This window comes from Pipistrellus kuhlii, unplaced genomic scaffold (assembly GCF_014108245.1).
Source record: "Pipistrellus kuhlii isolate mPipKuh1 unplaced genomic scaffold, mPipKuh1.p scaffold_m20_p_3, whole genome shotgun sequence".
In the NCBI taxonomy this organism is placed as follows: domain Eukaryota; kingdom Metazoa; phylum Chordata; class Mammalia; order Chiroptera; family Vespertilionidae; genus Pipistrellus; species Pipistrellus kuhlii.
Window position 1 is genome coordinate 160,253,593 of NW_023425529.1, and position 15,302 is coordinate 160,268,894.

General features: G+C 46.3%; 1 protein-coding gene across 1 annotated transcript; it reads right to left on the reverse strand.

Annotated features, from left to right (window-relative positions):
- Positions 1-940: 940 nt before the first annotated feature.
- On the reverse strand, positions 941-11,233 carry LOC118729763 (sperm acrosome-associated protein 7). Its single transcript, XM_036457195.2, has 6 exons — positions 11,146-11,233; positions 10,001-10,060; positions 7,002-7,112; positions 5,775-5,864; positions 3,764-3,844; positions 941-1,026 (listed from the first exon to the last, which is right to left on the reverse strand). Exons 1-6 carry the CDS (start codon positions 11,231-11,233, stop codon positions 941-943), a joined length of 516 nt encoding a protein of 171 aa, XP_036313088.1.
- Positions 11,234-15,302: the final 4,069 nt, after the last annotated feature.

Genomic DNA, 15,302 nt, shown 5'->3' on the forward strand with positions numbered 1-15,302 from the left:
AAGGGAAAGACAGAGAGAATCACATCGATTGGCTGCATCTTGCACAAGCCATGACCAGGGCCTGGGCCAGGGAGAAGCCTGTAACCAAGGTATGTGCCCTTGACCAGAATCGAACCCAGGACCCTTTGGTCCACAGGCCGACTCTCTATCCACTGAGCCAAACAGGCTAGGGCACGTGAGCCAATTCTTTACAATACATTTCTATATGTATACATACTGTTAGTTCTGTTTCTTTGAAGGACCCTGACTATACAGGTTATGTTTCTTTAAAGCTCATTCTGTTAGATCAGTGTTTCCCAAGCTTCTCTCATGATGAGAATCACCTGGTGGAGTTGTTAAAATACAGATTCCTGAATCCCAACTAGTAGTTAAGTATACAATTTTACCTATATGTTCCCAAAAATTCTAGTTTAGTACTTCTTAGTTGGGATTCAGGAATCTGTAGTTTAACAACTCCACCAGGTGATTCTCATCATGAGAGAAGTTTGGGAAACACTGTGTTAGATAATAGCAAGCTTTGAACACTCTTATTATTCAGGCTCAAACGGATTATCTTTATTTTTTAAAAAATAAAGTTTTAAAAATATTTAACTCTATTTTTAAAAAAATATTTTATTGATTTTTATAGAGTAAGGAAGAGGGAGAGAGAGAGAGAGAGAGACATTGATGTGAGAGCACAACATTGATTGGCTATCTCCTACACACCCCCACTGGGGACTGAGTCCGAAACACAGGCATGTGCCCATACTGGGAATCGAACCAACAACAAATTGAGCTACATCAACCAGGTCCCTTTAACTTAATATTTCAATATGTCCATTTTATTTGGCATTCCGTGAATAAAATGATTCTTCTTTAATCTGTATAATTAGTAATTCTATTTTATTTTTATTCCACACAGTAGGAGTGAATGGTCAGTCCCTCAGACAGTCTTGGTTTCTCAGTTTAGGCTTTCTTTCACCCTGTGGTGGTTGGATCCATTGAACAAACTTCTATGGCCCTTTCTTCTTTGCTTGAACGTATTTACTGTTTGAAAAGAGGAGATTTCTCTTTAAAAATTCTAGGTGTTCCTATAAGCCTGCATTTCAGACCACCTCATGGTTCACTCATATTAGTGAATACCAATGGGGCTGCAAGACTGAAGAGTATGGGGCTTGGAGCAACTTTAGATTTACTCCTTTGTTGTCCCTGAACCACAAGCAAGCACTTTCCTCTGGTCGCTTCAGGTGTGGCTCCCCCTCCCCCACAGGTCCAGTGGGTGAGTATGTATGCAGGCACCATGCTAAGCTCTCAGCAAATGTTATTTAACCCCTTCTGCCCATATGAGGCAGGTGCTCTGATTACCCTGCTTTGAAGATGAAGCTGTTGCTTGCCTAAGGTTACCCCAAAGTCATACAACTCATTCCGGCCTAGGTAGAGATTTGAAGCCAGGTCAGTCCAAATCTTGCACTCTGAGCTACTACTACCCAGCTCCCATCAGCACTGAGTCAGATCCTCTGGTTGTACATGTGGATGAGATGCTCAGTGAGTGGCAGTCTCTTCTTCAGTTTCCCCAGAGTTGCTGGGTGACTGGAAGGAGATGTAAGAAGAGAGAGTCCTGGGTGGGGAATGGGATGGATATGGGGCATTCCAGGTTTAAGGTGCAGACATCATTCTGGAGATGCTCAGAGGATGTTAAATATGCAAGACAGAAACCCCAAAGCAGCCAGGGCTCACATGGGCATTATTTGCATGGAGGAAAAAGTGGAAGTGTGGGTTTAGGAGAGGTTGGCAGTGAGTGAGGTATAGGAAACAGAATAAACTGGCAGGTTCTTGAGGGAGCATGAAGCCAAATAGAGGAAGGAGAGTAGGATAGAGCAGAGAGAGGAGAATCTGGCAGGCCAGGCTGCAATCTACTTGCCCCCGCTAGCCTGTTTGGTTTTACATCTCATTTTCGATGCGTTCTGCCTCAGAACCCAATGGGAGCCTTCTCACAGCTTCTGTGGGCTTCTACCCACAGAGGCAGTTTGCTGGGAAGCCATTCTTGTGATGTTATTTTGGGGGAGGACAAGGACTTTTGGTCCTTCCAGTCCAAGCATTGTTGGAGACCCAAGCCCTGTACACTCCACCGCCATTCAAGGAACTTCCATTGCCTGCCCTCCAAATATGTAGGACCTGGGTGACTTGCAGGAGTGTCTTTAAGGGATGAGGCCCCTGTCTTTAGCCATTTGGGTTACAGGAGAGTTTATTGTTCTGATGCCAGAGCTCTCAAATACCAGGGAACTGGGAATTTGGCAAAGTCTATCCTGAAATCTACAATACATAAAAACAACAGAAATTGGCTGGATGACAGTACAGTTGGTAAATTTGCAGCTGGTGGAGCCACCACTAATCTCCCTTTCGACCTCTGATTGTGTTGGGCTGGTCCTGTTGGGGGACAGGGTGCAGACCGTGGGGCCTGAGATTTTGTGGCCCCAGGACTGTCTCTGGCCCTGCAAAGTCTGAGGTGGGGAGAGTCCTACTTCAGAGCAGCTCCTGGGCTGTGCCTGATGACCACTTGTACAACTGAGAGGTGTCTAGTAAGGTGCCTGAGATCCTATCCTCGTTGGCATTTAAATGACAAGATGGTGGGCTTGTCGCATCAAGGATGATCAACAGCGTGGAGGAGCATCCTATAGGAAGAGTCAGGACCAAAAAATTTCCCAACAGAATGGAACTACGAGACACTTCTGATGCCCCTTCAGGATGTGAGCTCCATGAGGGCAGGGGTATCTGTGTCTATGGTAATGAATCCTGAGAACTTAGGATAGTTCCTGGTGCATGATAGGTGCTCAATAAACATTAAAGGTTGAATTAAGAAGCCTGAGTTTAAACGTCTGGCCTTGCACTTGGACTTACAGAAAGCCAACTGCATGTGGCTTAGCAATAGCACATTTACCAAATCCTTAGAAGTTTTCATTGACATTAGCTTGAAATTAATAGTGGGATGTATTTCCAGAATCAATGCAGTCTTAGAGTGTGTGGACAGATGTATAGGGTGTAGAATGCTGGAGATATTGAACCATCAGTGTGACTACAAAGTATAACTCAGAGAAGCTGGGAAGGCAGTAGGAGGATTAGCCTAGAGAAGAGGCTCAGTGGTATTCTGGAAAGTTCTGATGAGAAGACTGGAGCAAGGGGCAGAAGCCACAGGGGAAATGCATGGGCCAACATCAGCATTTGAGGTTATATTGGAAAAGGTAGTGGGGAAGGGTGGGAGGTAAGGGACTCCCAGTGATGTGAGACTCAGCCCCAAGTGGGAGGCCACTTTCATTGAGAGGCAGGTGTGACAGATGGTTTGGGGACCTTCCTGGGCCTGGTCATAAGGGGCATGCAACCACACAATGTGGCCGCAGGCATCACAGTTATTCCTGGGAGAGTGAAGGGGCCCCTCAATGAGTTTGGCTGAGAAGGGAGAGTGGAAGCCCACCCGTGGCCCATGACTCCTCAAATTTAGAGTTGAATGGGCCAGATGTCCTTGCATTGACAACCACCAGGAAACTACTGTGGGGCTCCCAGCTGGTCTACCCAGGACTGAGTCACCTGCTTTTTCAGAGAGCTGTTCATAAGCATACATGCCCCTTGAATAGACACTTTACTTCTTTTCATACCAGAAATAAAGAGAGAGAGAGAGAGAGAAAGAGAGAGTGAGAGAGAGAGAGAGAGAGAGAGAGAGAGAGAGAGAGAGAGAGAGAGAGAAGGCCCACATTTACCCATCACCAAGATGGTCCCAGATTCCATTTACCTAAAGCTTTTTGAAGACTGTCAATAATATTTCCCAGGCTTCTTAGGCTTTTAATTTGATAAAATAGTTCCTTCTCCTCTTCTGTGGGAAAAATTAAGCACAATGATAAAAATTTGACAATTATGGTTTAATTCCAATTCACATTTTTCCTTTTAACCGGGCCATCTGGCTTTCAAGCCTACGTTCTTAGCTTCTCCCTTGCACTGTCTCCCAAGTTCCTGTGACCCACCATAGGCCCTGAATTCTCCTCCCCATCAGTTCAGAAAGGTGCTGGAAGCATCAGCTGTATTTCCTTTGTCCATACATATTCTGATATTCATCAGCAAGTACACAACAGGCTATCCGTGTGCCTCTTTTTCCTTTATCTTCCATTCCCATATCATGAGATATCCATTAGGATGCGACAAGAATCACTAAGCAGCCAAATATAAAGAACTAGAGGCCCTGTGCATGAAAATCGTGCACGGGTAGGGTCCCTAAGCCTGGCTGGCCATCAGGGCCAATCTGCAGGACAACTGGTGGGGTGATCAGGGGGCCCCTGCTGGCACCCGCCTTGGCCAGCCTGGTGCCGCTTGCTCACTGGCTCTGCCCACAACCCCCACCACTGCCCTTGCCCATCCCTCCCAAAACTCTTAACCTCTATTTTCTCTCAGTCCCTGAAATGGCTGGTCTTGGCTTGGTGGTTAGGAGCAAAACAATTCAATTAAATAGGTTCCTTTGCAGCAAAGTGTGGCATTTGCCTTGGGGCCCAGATAAATCTAGTGACAGCTCAGAGGGCCATTCAGGGAGGAAGGGCCCTGTGGAGACCCCCAGACCAGTCTCAGGACTGAGCAGAGGATCAAGGGTGACAAACACAGTCGTGCTGAGCAGTCCTGCACACAAGACAGATTTGGAAATTTCATGGTCCCTGTGAAGACCCTGGTGGACTGGTTTGCCCTGGTCAGTTTTTTTCTCCATCTCTTACCCCTGATTCTGACTCTTCCCCCTTGCCTCTCATTCTCAGCCTGTCTCAGAATTTCCAGTCCATCCTTAATTCCTCCTGCTGCTTCAGGGAATGTAATGAGTCCAATGCAGAGAGGTTGTGTTCTTGAGACTAGTTCATGGACAGTCAATTCAGTAGAGACCCACCTTGTCACCTCTCCTATTGTGGGCCCACTGCCATAAAGATGTCCAGCCCTATTTAATTTATAACCACCTGGCAATTTGCAGACTCCCATGAGTAAGACAAATCCAGAGGTGTTAGAAATATTAATTTCAACCAGGATCTTATTCTTGTTCAGTCCTTGCAAACACGAGAGGCTGGCTCCCTGGAGAAGACTATTTGGAGGAATGGGCTGACATGCAGATTCCTGGGCCTCCCAGTGGAGTCACTTGGTGGGGCCTGGGGGTATGTATTTGAGTCAGCTCCCCTTTCTGCGCCTGCTCTACCATCAGGCTTGGGAGCTGCAATCTGGACTCCCTCTGAGTCCACTATGGGGTCTCAGAGGGGGGTCCTAAGAGCTGCACAGGTGTCCTTTCCTGTTTAGTCTTTAGGGTAAAGACAAGATCTGTCACCCATGGGATGCTGGCTCCTTAGTCCTGGAGCCTCAACATACTGCTTTTCATTTCAGCAAACTTGTCTGTTTTCCTCACTCCTGGGGACATCCTGGGGGACACTATGGGCCCACTCCAGGGGAGGAGCAGTGACCGAACTGAAAGTTTGGGAGGGGATGGGCAAAGTGATAGCACCTTCCTTGCCCTCTGACATCACCTGCCTGTGGGGACAACATTCCTACCAGCTCCTCTGACCATGGGTTCCAGGGTCAGATCCGTGAGCAGGAGGGGGCGGGGGGGGGGGGGGCGCTGGCTGTCCCTCAACCCTTGAAGGAGACAAGAAATCAGTCTGACCTGGTGAAGCAGCCATGACCTCCATCCTCCATCCTCTACATCCTCTAGCAAGGAGCTTTCTGGCCCCTCTGTGCTTCCCACCAGCCTCTTAACTCGGGCAAGGGAATTACCAGGTTGCACTTACCATTAAGGAAAAGTCTGTCGGCATTCCCGGAAGATACTGTCTTGTCATGGTGCTTATCAGTATCAGTCTGATCATTGGTTTTAATATGGGCTTTTTTGATGAAGAGCATGGTGGGGAGAAGGGAAATGGAGAAAAGCATAAATATATACTTTCATGAACATTTTGATTCAAAATTTATTTTAAAACATTAGGGTGGAATGCTAATCGAGTTTCCATTGGAAATGTGTGTTGGAAAGTTAATGTGTAACCAGAGTAGGCATCATCTGAGTGCCTTGAACCCAGCAGTGTGGGTCTGGGCAGATGTTGGGTGAGCTAGTGCAAGGACTTAGAATTTATTTATATCTGAATGCAAACTTTCAAGAAAATGCGGAACTTCCCTGCTGCTTTATGCATTTTCACACACTGCATGTGGATTTCTGGTGCCCGGCTTTCTCCTTAGCAGGTGTCAACCAAATATTCTGTCTTGGTTCTCAGTGTGTGTGCTACTTTATTATTTATGTTCATTTTGAACAACATGAAGCTGTATTTTTGGGAAAGTATGTTTTTTGCTTTTATTCTCTACCATCAGTGTGGCCTTGGGCACGTGCTTTTTCAGACCTTAGTTTGATCCCATCAAATGGGGTCATGGTCACTGCCCTGCTCTGGGTGAAGCTTAGGTGAGCATCACACATGCTGGCTCATGGAAAGTTCCCATTTTCCTGTGCCCCCTGTTCCTGCAGTGGTGGAGCCCCATTTTCATCCCAAGCCCAATACCTTGCTTGCCCATGCACCCCAGAGATCACTCCAAAATTAAGTGAACTTATTTCTGCTGCTCTAGGTTTTATGGACATGGTTTGGGACAGCCACTTCTTTCACATGCCTATTTGCTTTTGCTCCAGAAAGAACTGGCCTTAAGAATGCTAAAATGATGGAATTGTGCTTTATTCCCATTCATTTTTTTATATTTTTTTTTAGCGAGTAAAAAGGGGAGAGAGAGAGAGAGAGAGAGAGAGAGAGAGAGAGAGAGAGAGAGAGAGAGAGAGAGAGAGAGAGAGAGAGAGAGAGAGAAGAAAGACACAGCAATTAGCTGCCTCCTGTAGGAGCTCTGACCAGGGCTGGGGAATCAAACCCTTAGGTCTGAGAGTTTATGCTTTAACCACTGAGAAAAACTGTCCAGAATGGGATTGTGCATTTAATACTATACAGTGCTAAGAATACACACAATTAAGAGTTAAAAAAAATGTATACTTGCTTTTTTCTTTGTACTCTTCATCGTGGTCTTTTGTTTCCTTTGTGGCCTTTGTGTTTCAAACAATGTTGATTTATCTGGATCCAGAAACTCTTGGACTACAATTTCATCTTGGGAAAAGCACACAAGAATATGTTAAAGCCAGTGATGCAGAACCCACACCTTTTTGCTCACACAGCAGTTCTGCGAAATCTGTGACTGGAAACAGGAAATCAGTGACTTCATGAATAGGGGAGTTGACTATGTAGGGTTTTTTTTTTCTTTTTTCTTTTTATGCTCACCTGAGAGTATGTTTATTGATTACTAGAGGCCTGGTACACAAAATTCGTGTACGTATGTGTGGGGCTGTCCCTCAGCCCAGCCTGCACCCTCTCCAATTTGGGACCCCTCAAGGGATGTCCAATTGCCTGGTGGGATTGGGCCCAAACGGGCAGTCGGACATCCCTTTCACAATCCAGGACTGCTGGCTTCCAACCACTCGCCTGCCTGCCTGCCTGATTGCCCCTAACTGTTTCTGCCTGCCATCCTGATCACTCCCTAACTGCTTCCCTGCTGGCCCGATTGCCCCTGCCAACCTGGTCACCCCAAACTGCCCTCCCCTGCCAGCCATCTTGTTGTGTCCACATGTGGGCGGCCATCTTGTGTGTTGGAGTGATGGTCAATTTGCATATTACCTATTTATTATATAGGATTATTTTAGAGAGAAACATTGATGTGAGAGAGAAACAGTTGCCTCCTCTACACACCCCAACCAGGGATTGACCCACAACGTAGGTATGTGACCTGTCTGGGAATCAAACCTGTAATCTTTTGGTGTATGGGACAACTCTTTGAACAACTGAACTACCCAGCCAGGGCAAGAGTAGGCTTTCCTTTTCTTTTTTAAAAAAAATTCTTTATTGTTGAAATATTGCATTACATATGTCCTTTCCCCCCCTCATCATTGACCCCTCCCATGCCCCCTCCCCTTGACCTTGTCCCAGGCGCTCACTGCCTCATTGTCTGTGTCCATGGGTCATGCATATATGCACACAAGATCCTTGGTTGATTACCTTCCGCCCACCCAGGAGCTGGCTTTCTGAGAAACTCGTCTGAGGTGGAAGGGCCTCCCTAACTAATAAACCTGAGACCATTCAGATCCCCTGAGTAATAAATATTGACCCCCAAAGATATGAGGCTGGAAACGTGGCCTCAGATAGTTATCAATATAATTTTCCTTCCTGCCCTGCTGTCATTCTGTCCCCATCCTGGGCCTTTCCCCAAGCTGTCCCTGTGCTTGCACAAATGTCTTTTCTAATTGCTACTTAATGTGACATGTTCTTCCCTTTATATCCTTCTGACCTCTCCTAGGAAGATTATAACTTAGTCTAGGCAGGGCTTTCTGTTGGACAGACTTGACCCACATTCTGGTTCTGCTCTCATGGGAATGTGATCTTGTCAAATTCCTCTCTGACTTTCGGTTTTGTCTTCTGTAAAATGGAGTCTGTATTACACCAGGCTCTTATGAGGTTAAGATAAGGCAGTATATACAGGATAAGCCCTAATACATAGTCTGGGACAATGGCAGCTGTGAGTCCCCCTATATCAGCAACACAAAGGGCACCCTAAACAGCCCCTCCTCATTTCTGCAACACAGTGGTCATGCTGACCAGCACCCTTCATCTATGTAATACAATGGTTACACTGACCAGCACCCCATAACTGCAACACAATAGCACCCTGACCAGCCAGTCCACATACTGGGCTGGGGTGGGGGTGACCAACCGGCCCTGGTTTGCCCTGATTTTCCTGGTTTAGCATGAATGTCCCACATCTTGGGAACTCCACAGCTTCATGCAAAACAAACACGGGCCACCCCCATTCCCACTCATGGGGAATACACGAATAAAGGGGATGAACAACTAAATATCACTGGAAGCAATGGTGTCACAAACATACACGGGGTAACACTCTTCCATGGTTCTGTCGCATTTCCACTCAACAGCCATGTTCTCCTTCCTCCACCACAGAACCTGAACCTCGCTGGGGCGATGTATGCACCCCAGTGGGGTACTTTGATAACCCCGCAGAAGGGGTGGGCTATGGGCTCTGTGAAGAAAGCAGTGGGAGTTCCTGCAATCCATCTGCTCCATGCAGGGTGGTCTCCTGGAGACAAAAGGGAAATGGTGTCTGGACTGTATGTATCCCCCCTGCATTTTCCTGCCCTGGAAGTGGCCATGATGTTTGGAACTGTGGACTCCATGTGTGACCATGGGACACAAGCTCAAGCAATGGCCAGGGTGACCAAAGGGATACAGCCTCATGTCACTGAGCTGCTGATGACACAAGATCACAACCCCTGCAGGCTGAGCCATTGCCACTCATTCTGCTCATGAATTCAACCAGTCACATTCTTAGCTGGTGCAGCTGCTCTGGCAACACCTGCTTCCACCTTGACAAGACCTTGGCCACTCTCTGGGACAGCTTTTATACAGGAGAACCAATTTTAAGTTCCTAAAAAAATCATGGCATCTCGTTAGATTCTGGGTCATGGAGAAGGGTAGATGTTGATGGGAACTACAAGCATTTATTGAGCACCTACTGTAGACCAGAAACTGTCCAGGTGCTGAAGGGTCAAGGATGAGCCAGCTCTGGTCCCTGGCCTCTGTCTTGAGCAGGCCAGCTGTGTGTGAAAGGTGGGATTCTACATATGTGACCACACACAGTGCTTCAGCTGTAAGAGAGAACTCGGGCAGGTAGGGACAGGCAGGGGACAGGAGCGTGGCTGACTAGAGCGAAGCAGTGGGAGTTCCTGCAATCCGTCCGCTCCATGCAGGGCGGCCTCCTGGAGACACTAAAGGCCATGAGCTGTGGGGCCATGGGAATGTGATTTTAGCCTCTAACCAAATCACATCCACCTTATGCAATCTGCACCAGGTTTTCTGGAAAACACCCACTGACAAATCCCCCAAGCCCATCCAAACACAAACCAGATGTTTGATAAGAAGAGGCTCCTTACCAAATATTCCAAGTATATCATCCTGGGGTTTTGATTTCCATGACTTTTCAGAAACTGGATCTAGTGAAGAAATACAACCCTACTAGTTTAACCATATTCATGGAATCTGCACTGGCCTCTAAGTAGAGTTTCTTTTGCAGAGCCCTGCTTGGAGCTCCTGTGCCTGGATTCTCATCGGGAAAGTGGTGGGCAAGGTGGCTTCCCTGTCCACTGTCCCATTTCTCAATACGTAAAGGGTCAGGATAAAAGAGCCAGAGCCAAAGGCCTATGGGTGCTGCTTGGGTGTGATTAGAACCAACCACCTGCAAAGGGGCATAATGAGACCACAGGGGAGAGATTTTGAATGGGCTGGGTATTAGCCAATATTCAATTGTTTACAGGATTTTTGTAACCCTTGTCAGTGTTTCATGACATTGTAGATATATATATATATATATATATATATATATATATATATGCCCTTATCTTAGCAAGAAAATATTTTCATAAAGTGATAAGACATCTTAGACAGTGCTAAAATACTTCCAGGAACAACCAATGTGTATATGTGTGTATAGAAAAAAAATAAGATGGCAAAGCATATATAAATAAAACCAAGTGATGGGGATTCTTTACACTATTCCTCTACCTTTGGATGAGTTAGAACATTCCCATAATAAAAAGTTAAAATACAGCCTCCCCCTTTCCCCTGGCATGGCTCAGTGGTTGAGCCTTCAACCTATAAACCAGTAAATCCCCATTCGAATCCAGTCAGGACACATACCCAGGTTGTGGGCTCAATCCCCAGTGTGGGGGTGTGCAGGAAGGCAGCCAATCAATGATTCTCTCTCATCATTGATGTTTTTCTTTCTCTTTCTCCCTCTCCTTTCCTTTCTGAAATCACACACACACACACACACACACACACACACACACACTCACATTCCCCTAATAAAAGTTAGCATACATAATGTATGCTACTCTCCCATGGAGTCCCAGATTTCAAAAAGGGCTTCAACTTACTCCGTTCCCCCTGGAATAAGTGGTGAATCTGGAGAGATGGGGAGGAAGGGACCTGTGGCAGAAAGCCACCACCTGCCTGATTCAGGCCTCAGGGAAGAAGGAGCATGTTTTCTACCTGCCACCACTACCCACTGCGACTGTACCTGAAGATATGTTAATCCGATGGACCTCAGCTTCTTGCCAGCAGCAGAGCAGCAGGACAAAGAGGGTCGCTCCTCTATTCGCTGCCATGTTCCCTCAGCTGAAGGAGGAAGGTTTCCTTCTGATGGGCCCACAGCACCCCTCACTTTCGTTGCCAGGATACTGTGGAATGCTTGGGGACCTGTGACATCACAGCAGTAAGTGAGCTGGGCCTTGCCCTGGGGGTGGGAGACAGGATCTGTGACTGGGAAGAGAGTGGGGCCTGACTGGGCTGTGAAAGAAGGCTTTCATAGGAGATGAAAATCTGAAGAAACAGTTGGACCAATGTATTTTAACGCTAGGTTTGATGAAGAGTGGACAATGGTGGAGGACTCTGAAAGGTCAAAGGGTATAAGGTAAGCGTAGTCAATTCAGGGAAATTCAGCAAAGCTTGTTTGTTAGGATCCTCCTTGGTGTCCCTTGTCTTGGGAGAGCCAAGCCAAGCTCTCAGGACACAAAACAGGATGGAAGGAGATTACCATCATCGTTTTTATTAGTGGCTCAGAGAAAAATGTATCCATATGAATGCCAGTCTGGTGAGAACCGTAACCTCACTGGTCAGTAAGGCTGCCTCGAACAATAGCTTATAGGACCTAAGCCTATGTTGTTACATACCATTCTCCTATTTATGACAAATAACACCAAGGACAGAGACAAAGGAAAATAATGGATACCCCTAAGAGGGAAAAATCAATAACAAGAGTACTTAAATTCTTAAGAATCATGTCAAATAAAGTTTTATTTAAAAAAAAATTTTTTTAATTGATTTTAGAGAGGGAGAGAGAATAGGAACATCCATGATGAGAGAGAATCATTGATTGGCCTGTGCATGTGCCTTGACCAGGAACCAAACCGCAATCTCCTGGTTCGTAGGTCAACGCTCAACCACTGAGCTACGCTCTGTTGGGCCAAAGAACTAATTATTACAATGTGTTCTCTGAATCCAGATTTGGAAACGAAAAGATAAGCAGTGGCTGTTAGCATTCTCGCCTGACCAGACTCTGAGCAGAAGTTCAGGAGGCTGACTTGGTAAGTATTTCCACCTTCATAGCTTTTTCAGGTGTGCTGGGACCTCAATTACAGTGAGTAATTGAGGTCCGGAGCGAGTGGCAGCTTACTCCCCCAGCTCATCTTTGTCACCAACACGTCAAGGAGGAAAAACTTTTCGCCTGCCCTCTTGGGTTCTGAGGCTGGCAAATTGAACTATCAAAAAGATAGAGTAGCAGGAGAAAAGGTATGCCATTTTTATCAATATTTACATGCAGGGAGTTCACAGAAAAGTGAAACTCAGAGAAGTAGTTAGACTTGGGGACTTATGTACAATTTTAACAAAGAAAAGGGGGTTTGGATCTCAAGGGATGATACATGAGGGGGAAGCCACTAAGAAATACACAGGGGAACTAATGGGAGATGAGGGGGTGTTTATGTGCATTCTCAGTATGGGCTCTTCGTTTCTACCACCCAGAGCGCTCCCCTGTCCTGGTAGCAGGGAGGGTGCCACCTTCACAGAGGGAGGCTTATAGGACCTTGCCCGAAGGCTTTTAAGGATAGGGCACAGAGCTCTACCTCTCTCTGTGATCCCTGATCGCCTTCAGCTCAAAATAATCCTAAATGGTTATTTTAGGGTGACATATTCTGTTACCCTTCTGCCATTAAACAGTTTGCCCTTATATCACCAGTTTCCCCAATTAAAGATCATTTTCAAAAAGCAATTGTTTTTGCTGCCAGTGGAAACGGGGTCCCTGTGGCGTCACGTAAGAGCATCTCCCAGGCCAGCCTGGGAGGGTGAGGTCTGGCGGTAAGATGCATTGGGATTGGAATGGAAGGCTGCTCCCAGGCTCCCGGTTTTTCATCCTCATCCCTCCTGCTGTGGAGAATGTCCAGCCTTGTCTTCACCAGCCCCAGGAATTCTCTGCCACGACAAGGCTTTAGTTCAGTTTAGTCTCTGTCCCCATCCCGCTGGCTTGGTCTGTTTCCCACTGCGCTTTGGCTGGCGCTGTGTCTGGACCCATGATTGGAGCCCTTGCCTGGAGTCTTCGTGGCTGGTAGGCCCTCGTGGCTGCTAGGGAGAGAGAGCACGGAGTGCACAGGGCAAGCCTGGCGGGAAGGAGAGAAGGGAGAGAAGGAGGAGGAAGAGGAGGAGGAAGAGAGGAGGAGGTCGAAACTTTTTTTTAAAATCTAGAGCTCCGTGGGAGAGTAGAATATATTATGTATTTTAACTTTTTAAAAAATATATTTTTATTGATTTCAGAGAGGAAGGGAGAAGAAGAGATAAAAACCTCAATGATGAGAGAATATCTTTGGTTGGCTGCCTCCTAGGGACCGAGCCTGCAATCCAGACATGTGCCCTTGACCTGAATTGAACCTGGGACCCTTCAGTCTGCAGGCCAATGCTCCTTCCACCGAACCAAACTGGCTAGGGCTGTATTTTAACTTTTAAAAAAATAATATTTTTATTGATTTTAGAGAGGAAGGGAGGGGGAGAGAGAGAAACATCAATGATGAGAGAGAATCATAGATCGGTTGCCTCCCTGCACGCCCACACTAGGGGTTGAGCCCACAACCTGGGTATGTGTCCTGACAGGAATCGAATGGGGATCTCCTGGTTCATAGGTCGAAGGCTCAACCACTGAGCCATGTTGGGGACAGACACTCAACACAGGAGCTGCTCCCTGGTGGTCAGTGCGCTCCCACAGAGGGAGCACAGCTCAGCCAGAAGCTAGGTGAATTATAGGTAATACAGAAACTTCTTTTGAGATCATCTATCTCTGTGGATCCATTCAGCTCTCATTATTTTGTTCATTTTCTACTTTTGCTGATAATTATTTAAATTTAAAGGTTTTCCATATACATATTTTATTGTTTTGGTCCTTTTGTGCTCCACCACTAAACTAGTGTAATTTATCAGTTCACCTTGTCAATTTCCTTTTCACGCTTCCTCTGGCTCAGAGCTATGTTAGCTTCTCTAGGTGTGGATCTCTTGGTATTTGCCTGCAGGATTGACAGGTTGACTTTGGGTCTTTTGTGGTCTGTATTAATGGATCTGTTCTTAGAAACTAAGTTGCTTGCTAAGAAAATTACCCTCCTCACTTCTGTTTTTAGTAGGGAGGCCTTGGCATTTGTCCAACAGTTAATGAGAAATCGTGGTACAATTATGTTTTATTTTTCCCCTCAGTTCTTTCTGTGGTTGACATAATGCTGAAAATTAAAGAACCTTGAGTGGAAAAGGCATCAATAAAATAAAAGCTTATTGCAATTATATTCTGACCTCGATTTTTCCTCTATAACTATATATTTTTCCACAGGCTTAGTTAAATTCTAAGAGGTACCTATTCCTCTCGGTGTTTGCTACCAGATGTTTACTGGTAGAGTAATTGCATGCTGCTTTGCCCTCAGATAAAGTGATGCTTTCATAACTTCTAAAGAAGACAGAATTGTCTAAGATTTTTTAGCTTTTAAAAATTAAATTTTCTTATTGTTCATATTGATAAAAACATGGCTGCACTCCAACTCTCAGGATAAATTAGTGTGTTGTTTCTAGAAACTAGCTCTGATGTTTGTGAAGAGCAGATAAAAACTATTGTATATAGGCAATTAACCTAATCTGTTCACTGACACATTATAAAACAACTAGAACCCGGTGCACAAAATCCGTGCACTCAGGGGGAGGAGGTTTCTCAGCCTGGATTGTGAGAGGGTGCATGCCAGCCCAAGGGACCCCACCAGAGCATGATCGGGGCTGGGTAGGGAAAGGGGAGGTTGGCCAACCAGGAGGGGTCGAGGGAAGGCTCCAGGGTTTGTCTGGCCTGTCTCCCTCAATCCTGATTGGCTGGACCCCAGCAGCAAGCTAACATACCAGTTGGAGGGTCTGCCCCCTGATGGTCAGTATAAGTCATAGCAAGTGGTTGAGAGGCCTTAGGATATTATTAGCAATTAGTGGCCTTGTGCACAAAATTTGTGCATGGGGTGGGGGGGTTCCCTTAGCCCAGCCTGAACCTTCTCCAATTGGGGACCCTTTGGGTGTTGTCTGACTGCCAGCAGATGGACATCCCTCTCAAAACCTGGAACCGCTGGCTCCTAACTGCTCACCTGCCTGCCTGTCTGATTGCCCCTTACTGCC

What these genes read in the sequence shown, in the direction of transcription:
- LOC118729763 (XM_036457195.2), bottom strand. Translation starts at nt 11,233, where the DNA reads ATGGCAGCGAATAGAGGAGCGACCCTCTTTGTCCTGCTGCTCTGCTGC. An exon ending in TCGGATTAACATATCTTCAG is followed by an intron (nt 10,061 to 11,145) that starts GTACAGTCGCAG and finishes TTTCTTCACTAG; the next exon opens with ATCCAGTTTCTGAAAAGTCA. An exon ending in TGATATACTTGGAATATTTG is followed by an intron (nt 7,113 to 10,000) that starts GTAAGGAGCCTC and finishes GCTTTTCCCAAG; the next exon opens with ATGAAATTGTAGTCCAAGAG.